At 36.8% G+C, this 9,418-nt stretch overlaps 1 protein-coding gene across 2 annotated transcripts; it reads left to right on the top strand.

The window, feature by feature from the left end:
• Window positions 1-532: 532 nt before the first annotated feature.
• LOC147531916 (uncharacterized) lies at window positions 533-4,075 on the top strand. Of its 2 annotated transcripts, none has more exons than XM_086649330.1 (5): window positions 533-1,009; window positions 1,963-2,370; window positions 3,019-3,068; window positions 3,170-3,222; window positions 3,541-4,075. In XM_086649330.1, exons 2-5 carry the CDS (start codon window positions 2,162-2,164, stop codon window positions 3,844-3,846), a joined length of 618 nt encoding a protein of 205 aa, XP_086505456.1. In that variant the 5' UTR covers window positions 533-1,009; window positions 1,963-2,161; the 3' UTR covers window positions 3,847-4,075. The 2 variants fall into 2 exon arrangements, with proteins under 2 accessions (XP_086505456.1, XP_086505457.1); XM_086649331.1 differs by having other exon boundaries at window positions 876-1,112.
• The last annotated feature ends 5,343 nt before the right edge of the window (window positions 4,076-9,418 follow it).

Genomic DNA, 9,418 nt, shown 5'->3' with positions numbered 1-9,418 from the left:
AAAGATTTAGCCAAACTTTTCACCTAAAATTTTTTTGTAACACTTAAAAGCTTCTAGTTTCCCAAAGTGGTAGGGGAACGGCTAAAAGCGCCCGTTAAAGATGTTAGCTCCCGACGGTGGAGATCGACCAAGGTCAACCTTTTCCGACCACAAACATTAGTTGGCACTCGCTGAAATTTTGTATACGGATTGACATATCCGAATAATTTCGGATTGTTCCATCCGAGTGGTTTCAGACTGACCACTCTGAATGGTTTCGGACTGAACAGTCCAAAATCTGTCGGACTGGTCCGAAACCAGTTCGTGATTAGGGTTCCCGGGAGTATTTTAATAGTGGTTTTGGAACATTCAGGCTGCCACTCCGGACGGTTTCGGACTGACCACTCCGAATGCAACCGGACTGACCAGACTTAAATTTGTCGGACTGGTCCGAGATCAGTTCGTGATTAAGATTTCCAGGAGTATCTTTAATATTGGTTTTGATCAAGGTTCTTTCTCTCTCTAACACCTCATCATAGATCAAGATTGGTTTGAAATAAAAGTTCTTCGTATAATAATTTACTTTCTTTCTCTCTCTAAAACAAAGTTCTTTATCTCTCTAACTCCTCATTGTTGATTGATGATGATGGGTTAAGAAACAAAGTTTTCTTCATGAAATTTTTTTAATTATGATTCGAAGAAGGAAAAGAGATGAAGAAGAAGAAAGAGGAGAAGGAGAAGAACATAAGAGAAAAAGGATAAAAAGCGAGGGGCGGGGGGCTGGGCGGGTGCCCCCTAGTAGACACCCGATCCGTACCGGGTGCCTACCGAGGTCGGGGGCTAGCAACACTTTTAGCCGGTGCTATTAGCCGCTCCCAAGTGGTAGTAGCCCTTCTAAAACCCTCTGTTGAAACTTCAGCTCCTCTACTACGACCATAGTTAGTTGAGATTTGGTAATCTAAATTATTTCAGGTTTATCCATCCCACGACCACGCTAGAGCGATTGAAAACTCTATTCTCTTATGAAAAAGTAAGTACATCTTCAGTTCTTTACGTCCCTCCATCTCTCCGAATCTCTTTCTAGGAAACCAAATCCAGGGTTTTTTGTACATCTAGGGTTTCTATTCAGCAAGGTATATTTTGGGTCTATGAGTTTCAATTGGGGGATTTCATTTCTTGATTGCTTTTTAATTATCATATTTTATTTTATTAGGTCTGAGATCTTCATTTCATTTCTTGAGTTACCATTGAAAAGTTGATTCAGTGATGCTTTGGTTTTACTTTGCTATTTTGATTGCTTAAAAGTAGTTCTTTTTTTTTTGTTGATTTGAATTATCAGGTAGGAGACCTAAAGTTGCAATAGTCTATTTAGCCATTGGTTTTGAGATTTGCAGGTGCTGTTAGTGAATTAGAAATCCCTAGTTTTGGACTACCAATGTGCAATCCCTGAAATGATCTAATTTTACTTCTACTGATTATTTCAGCTCAGTTTCCATGATATTAGTTGTTTCAACATTAAAACTTGTAGATAATGTTCCATTCAAAATTGAAACCCAGGCGATATAAATTCGACTGGCTCCTAAATGTTGATGCCTAGACTACATTCGGTGTTGAAAGTCAGTTTTTCAACCACTTACCGACAAAAAGAGATATATAACTTGGATAGTCAATTGCCTTAATAGTTGAGATAATCCGAGGTAAGGATTAAGGGTAGCCCAAACTGATCCGAGGAAGAACCTCTGAGTAAGGGGGTTATTTCACTTCAATGAATGTTACATTCTCTAATAGCGAAAGCGTATTTACGTATTGCTTTATATCTTTAGACTACCCATCATTTACTCTGCTTCTCTTCCCCCTTGTATTTAATTCCATTTTTTCAGTAATTTAATGTCATTTTTCTATTTCATGGTAGAGTTGAACACAAAATTGCAAAGCTAGATAGATTTCAATGCATTTAATCATTTGATATATTTTAATTTCCAGGTTGACGTCATCAAATCTAATACCTTGGTTTGGAGGGAAGTAAACATACAGATTTCTTTTTACCTGCAAGAATTTTTTCGAATCCAAAAGAACTTTAGAACTGAAATTATGCTGGATCATGCGTAATTGGGTTGGTGAAGCTTGTAAACTCTCAAAATATGAATATGAATTCATATAAAATGAGAGATATTAGTAGAAAATGAGAGGTTTACACTTGGCTAAATATTGCGCTCGATTCTCAAAGTCTGCTAACCAGACCATCAGGCCTCTATGTGCAAGTGCCAATAGCGACAAGGCAATTGTGCCAAAATCTGCGAGAGATGATGCATACCGTCAACTTGAGAACCTTGACTTCATGACAGCTGCTAAAATTCTTTTCACTGATCCTCCTAAACCGAAGAAATTTGGGTAATAAAAAACATATCTTTCTCTATTATCTACATGTGCAGGAAGTTCTATATCAATCATGATTGTGATATTTGATATTTTTGAATTAGAAATGTAAGTGACTACTGGTATTTGTGATATCTTTTGATCAAGAACTGTAACTGAATGCCAAAAAAGAAGAACTTAAACAATTCAATTGGAAGAAAATAGCAATAAGTATGGTATTTAAGAAATGACAGATTTTGATGAATATTAGAAAAAAAAAAGGAGATTTGCTTAGAATCTAGCTTTTTGGGAAAGCATTGCAAAGTACAAACCAACATAAGTCATCATTTAAGCAATGACAGTTGTATTACACGACCGAGTAGTGGGGATAGGGGACAAGAAGTCAATGTTCCACAGAGATTCATTGTTCCTTTTATCGCAGTCCCCTAATCTAATATATTAGGTATATATATTTGCATGGATGTGTGTGTATACAATGTCTTTGCTCAAAATCATGAATAGTAGGTATTAGATTAATGAGCTGCGGGTCTTCCATGTTTCTTGCTATTCCTAGTAGTAACAAGCTCAGTGTGATATCTTGAAGTATTCTTCCTCCTAAGTTTACATTTTGTGCTTTCGGTTATTGAGATTTGAAAGCTGAGGAGTCCTGTTCTATCTTTTCAGGCTCGATTTCCATCTGGTGCAACTCTTTTTTGTGTGCATGCCTTCGTTGGGTATCTCCGTAAACTAACGATTAACTTTTACTGTATCCAGATAGTTTAAAAGTTTGATTTTTTTAGTCACTGCTCTTTTTAAGACTTGCTTTTTCTCGCAGCTGTATATTTGGTGGCCCAGTATGCTCGATATGAAATCAGAAGGATGGAGGCGGTAATTGACGCTTACTTTAATAACACTACTTCTCTAATTATTCCTCTCGTCATCTTGTGTGAACTCATATCATCACATGGTCTCTTCAGTGTCTCAATCTTCGATTGTTGTTCTATGCTTTTGTCTTTCAACCAATTAAGCAAAGCCTCGTAAGGGCTTGTCTCCATCACTTACGGTTTACATATCCTAGCATATCTAGTGGGCGTTTCATATTGAAGAGAAGTTTTACGTGGCTTATTTGTTGGCTTCTACCTGATATCTTTTCATTGCATCGCCATGTACTTTTCCTTCGTAATTAATTGATCTGAATTCTCTCAGGAAGTAGAAGAGAAAAAGAAAAAAGTCGAGGAAGAAGAAAAGGCTAAAGAGATTGAAGCAAATTCTTTGAAAGAAAGTGAAGAACCAGAGTCCGATCCAGAGCTAGTCAAAGTAAAGATCAGACTAGAGGCACTCGAAGAGGCTGTGAAAGAGATGGTGGTCGAGTGTAATAAGAAACTTTCAAGTAAATCAGAAGAAACTCAGAAAAGTGTGAAGCCTGGAACGGTCGAATCAAACTCTGAGACTAAATCGAAAGATGGCAGTTCTGAAGCAGGCGTTAGTAAGCAATCCGATAAACCCTCTTAGTTGGTCCAGATCCAGTGAAGGTGGAGATAGAAGATGAGAAAAATGAGCAACCACTATAACTTAAAAATTCTGAAGGCTGGATTATCAAAAGTGAGCATTTGTTTCCCCTTTTTTTTTTTGTAACAGAGGTTCCATCATTCTCTGAGTCTAACAATTCAACTTTGGCACAATGAACATTTCTCGAAGAGACTCGTACTTGAACAAGGAAATAGATTTTATATTCGAATCACCTAGCAGAACTCTTTGCAAGAACAAGTAGGAACGCATGTCTTGCTTAAAATTACTGATGATTGATGAAAGCAACCTCTTTTACACAGTGGTGGCCAACGAGTCATGTCGACCCAGAAATGGCACGAGCTATGCCGCACCATGATCACCCCTGTCAAGGGGTTTGGCGTGGCGTGGACTATTGGCTGGTGAGTGGGGGTGGTGGGTTTGTGTTCAAACTGGCCACGTCCAAAAACACCACGAGAATATCCCAACAGCAGCCCACCCGCGCCAAAAGCACCGTAAGAATGCTCATCGGCCCGTTGCCGTAGGAGGTTCCCGTGCCTAGACTTTTCTAGTCAAGGAAACGAAACGACATGACTTAGAACAGTGCCTGTTGTTGCCGTGGCGTGTTAGACACACCACGCCACGACAATTGACCCCCACTAACACAACAGAAGCACTAAAATTATACTCCATCCGTCTCAAATTAAAAGACCCAGTTTCCCTTTTGGTTTGTCTCAAAATAAGAGACTCATTTCCCTTTTTATCATATAAAATTCATTAAAGTTCCAACATTACCCTTTATCTCTATATTACACGTTTGTGCTCAAATATATATTGGCCAACAACCAAAAAGGTAACTAAATCAAAATTACTTAACTAAGAATACTTACTTAATTTTTTTTTTACTACGAATATTTTGTTCTTGATTTGAAACTTTTTTCTTAGAACCAAAGTTAGAGGGATTCAAGTGGAGATCGGACATCGGACATCGAGAACTAAAGAGATTTAGAAAGTATGGACTTGAATTTCTAGTTTGGTAAACAAAAAATGACTCTAGCTAAAGGGTACACTGTGTATGAAGATGAAAGTCATGACATACATGGAGCTCAAATTTTTGTATTCTTTGTCTAAATCAAGTTTTGGCGGCATACTTTTTGATTGATTAAATCTAATTTTACTCTCAAAAACAAAATTTAAGTTTCTACCAAGAATTTAAATTTAAGTTGGATCTAAATTTACCTCCAAAAAAATTTCAAGTTTCAACAATTTTTTTGTGAAAATATCTGTGTCAATGGAGGAATTCTATAGAAGTCTATTTGTATTTGCTTGATTATTGGTAACAATCTAACTTTGAAGAAAAAATACCATCCAATTTAAAAGAAAAATACCATCTAATATTAGGAACAAGTTATATTGTTACCCAAAATAATTTTACCATTAAATTGAAATCCAATTTTCCTCCACCAATTTCGGTAAAGAAATTCATTTTAGATTTAGTCTAAAAAAAGAATCACACAAATCTGAACATTAAATGAGGGTATAAGTGGAAGAAAAAATACGTGAAAATTTTGAAGAATTTTAAGTCTGGGTCTCTTAATTTGAGACGGAGGGAGTAGGAAATTTTGACACACATAAAGTTTGATTTAATGTTACAATAGGCGCAGCCTTCTAGGCTGCTGCTTAAAAATTCAGCAGTAGGAGTTCATGGCCCCCATATATTGGTGCACCAACTCTAGATTCTTAAAATTTGGTATTTCTTACGTTCAACCCACATTGCAACATCTCATAAAAGGGCGTTGAATACTTGTAAGATCAAGTTTGCTAGTAGTATGTGTTGTTTATCTGGTTTGAATCGAGATTATAATCTCCTTTTGTTTTGTCTTGATTATAATCGAGTCTCGGTTCATTCTAGAAGTAGAACACTTTATTTCTCTGACTTACAGAGAGATAGATGATAAGTGAGTACGGACTATCAGTAATCTCTCTTTCGGTTTAACCGAGTTAGCGTGAAAGAATTTAGTTAAGGCGAGAATAAATTATCTTCCGTTACGACATTTTACACCCCTGAAGCTTTACCAACAGTTAGGTGTGTGACTCAGGGATACAACGACACTCCTTTCAGGGTTGTGATGGTACTTCACATTTCTAACCAGACAAACCTTCGAAAGTATTATGAGCTCCTTGACTGTCTTGTGATCTTCTAGCCACTAAAATGCTTATGACTTCGAGTTCTAGACACACTTGAAGTCTTCTTTCTTCAAATTCTAGACAAACTACAAATGTTATCGTTTACACACTTGAAACTCTAACTAAAGAGAAGAGAAGAAGAGAATGAATTGGAATAAGTTTTGGAGTCGATTTGGGGCCTACGTACAGAAACGTATAGGTATATATTCAGCAGGGTCACATCTCTTGGATTTTTAACACACATCTCTTGAAAAAGTGTGATTTATAACTTAATCTTGGTCAGCTACACTCTGGAACGTAGAATCTGGCCGAAAAATTTGGAGGGAAAGTGATTCCTTGGATTTGTCCTGAATTTCCCTCAAGAAATGTGGCTAGATGGTATTTAGATGGAGACTTGTGGTTATCCCACTCCATGCCAGATGCGGGTGGAACGTGAACCGTTGGATCTCCTAGATTCAACTCTCCTAGCAAGCATCCCACCTTTATCCCAACGGATCCAAGCGATGGTCGTCGGATGAGGTCTTTCGGCGAAACACGAGTCGTGTTATCTGGACGTGCTTGTGTCACCCAAATGACCCCCAAACTTACTTTTCGTTTTTGTCGTTTAGTCCATATATTAGCCGAACTTCGTCCAAACTTTGAACTTTTCTTTTTTAACTAGTTGACTATCTCTTACAAATATTCGGTTAATTCGTTTTTGGCCCCCAATTTGTGGTCATATGGTTATTCCACCCTATAAGTGTCTAACAGTTCTATTGCCCCATAAAGGCAAAAGAAAAAGAAAATTTGTCTTTTTCAAAAACTACGTTTACAACATTTCTATGTTTTTTTTTTCTTTTTATCCATATCATCTCAATATACGAATAGATCTTAATAGACTTTAAAAAAAATTAAGAAATGATAAAAACAAAAGTTGAATGATCTTCTTGATCAAACACATAAATACAATCAAAATTTCTAGAGAGAAGGATAGACTTGGTAATAAACATAAGAAAGAATGAATCTAACTTAAGAGAAGATCGAAATGAAAAATCGGTAATAATGGAGATTCGATCCAAAACGAAAAGTTGTGAAACAACGATTTCTAGATTGAGAAATAGTGGAAAACAGGTAGGTTATTTCGGGCTCGGGGAGTCGCTCTATCGACTCGGGTGGACGGGCTCATATTAAGCCCACTAAAGATCTTCGGGCTCATCGGGCGGGTCCTTTATTCACCTTTGGGGTGTCTGTGACCCGTTAGAGCCCGCGAGCCCAATCAGACTTCCGCGTTCACGGGCTCTAGGTTACCCGAAAAAAAAAACCATTAATAATAAAAAAAATTATTGAATTTCATTTATAAATATAAGATAAAAATTACAAAAGTAAAAAATACATGAAAAATAAATTGCATAAGAAAAAGAGGAAACAAAAAAATTATATAACAATGAAGCTGCATCTTCAATATTCATCTGCAAAAAAAGAAACTATATTAGAAAATATAAGTTAATTCTATATAAAAATAAAAATTAATAAATAATATAACTAATTTCCTGATGTTCAATCAAGAGATTGAACTTGGGACGATGGGTTGCCAAAGTCCAGCTCGGAAAATTCGTTGTTTAACGGATACAACTGCATCATACTAACATTAAGTTGGTGTTTCCACCAATCTTTGAGACAAAAACAACAATCCAACATATTCAGAGTAAGATTGGGCCTATAGTCACCTAAAATTCTCTTACCCAAAGAGAACGCAGATTTAGAAGCAACAGTCGAAATCGAGACAACACGGACATCACGGGTTATGCGGGATAAAACAGGGTACCGTTTTTCGTTTCCACACCACCAACCGAAAAATCAAATTTTTGAAGATCATCTACTGAAGGATCAGACTCGGAATCATACCGAGATATCTCTTGAGAAGCAGTAGCCAAAGGGTCCCTTGGAGCTCTCTTGGTACTTCTCCCAAATGCACCTTGGTTTGAAGATTCAGAGGGCTCAGAGGGACCATCAACAGAAGAGGTCGATAGAGGGACAAACACATTCAAAGTGGCAGTATACTCAGAAAATAGTTCACGTAATTTACTTACCATTGTGAAAGACTGAGATGAAGGATACTTGATGGCATAGGCAGAACTTTCAAAGCAATTCTCAATTTTGAATAATACCATACCAACTTTCATCTTAATCCGAGGATCAAGAATACAGGCAACTCCAAATAAAACAGGCGTCTCTCCCCAATACTTGCAAGATTTTGCCTCCATTGACGAAATAATTTCAGAAAACATCGGGTTATTTCGATTATCAAGAAACACCATTCCGATATCGAACAATAACCCAAGGACAAAATTTGAAGTAACATATTCAAATCCAGAAAAGAAGTTATTTTCATCAAAGTAATGCTTCAAGAACTTACACAACATATCAGCATGTTCCCAATCATACTCAGATAAAACAGAAAGGGGGGATCGATCAGACAAAAAAGAATCAATCACACTTTTAAATGGCAAAGCCTTTTTCAACATAAGATTTGTCGAGTTCCATCTATTTCACATGTAATTGCAACTTCTTAGGCAAAAAGCCCTTTGCCTCACAATGGGTTTTAAAATTGTGCATTTCGAGATTCAGAGGCATCAATATATTCCAAGTTACCTTTCAAACGTGTAAACATATCTTTGAACTGAGGGACCCTCAATTAATCTTGAACCACAAAATCAAAATGTGGCAGCAACACCTTACACGAAATAATTCACCTCTTAGAGGAAAATGAGGCATTAAGTGAAACCAATCTAAAAACAACTATGTATTCGCACTAGCATTGTTCATTCGAAGGGAAAATACTTTACCAGAGATCGACCAATCATTTGCGAGTTGATTATACAACACGTTAGCAATGTGTTCACTAAGATGTGACTTGTCCAACAGAATGTAAGAGATAATTTTCTTTTGAGTGCACCATGTCTCATCAATAAAATGGATCGTTTGAGACATACAACTCAGCTTCCGGTTCTATGACCAGATATCTGAGGGAAGAGCAATTCGACCAGGGGCATTCAAAAAAGGTTTCTCAAAGCATTTTTTTTCTTCTTTAAAACATTTAAGTACGTCATTTATCGTTGTTCTTCTAGAGAATGATTTAAAACCAGGATGAAATGAATCAGTAATATAATGCTAAAAAAGGTTCTTCCACAAATTGCAGAGGCAATTCGCGAAGAACTATGAACTTGATAGCATTTTTTCTGGACCTTGCCTAACTAAATTGGAAAGAAGCTAACTTTTCAAGCCTCCGCTTCTGAGACAATTTTGGTTGGGACAGATCAATCTTCAACTTTTTTAGCACAAAGTTTGGTGTGCCTCTTAAAATGGGTGGTGTCATTTGAAAATGTTGAATCCCTAGTAACACTACAAAATA

Source organism: Eschscholzia californica, unplaced genomic scaffold (genome assembly GCF_041429995.1).
Source record: "Eschscholzia californica isolate CP2 unplaced genomic scaffold, dmEscCali1.0.p SCAF_6, whole genome shotgun sequence".
Classification (NCBI taxonomy): domain Eukaryota; kingdom Viridiplantae; phylum Streptophyta; class Magnoliopsida; order Ranunculales; family Papaveraceae; genus Eschscholzia; species Eschscholzia californica.
This window is presented reverse-complemented; position numbering and strand designations above follow the sequence as displayed.

What these genes read in the sequence shown, in the direction of transcription:
- LOC147531916 (XM_086649330.1), top strand. Translation starts at nt 2,162, where the DNA reads ATGAGAGGTTTACACTTGGCTAAATATTGCGCTCGATTCTCAAAGTCT. An exon ending in TGTGTGCATGCCTTCGTTGG is followed by an intron (nt 3,069 to 3,169) that starts GTATCTCCGTAA and finishes TTTTTCTCGCAG; the next exon opens with CTGTATATTTGGTGGCCCAG. An exon ending in AAATCAGAAGGATGGAGGCG is followed by an intron (nt 3,223 to 3,540) that starts GTAATTGACGCT and finishes GAATTCTCTCAG; the next exon opens with GAAGTAGAAGAGAAAAAGAA.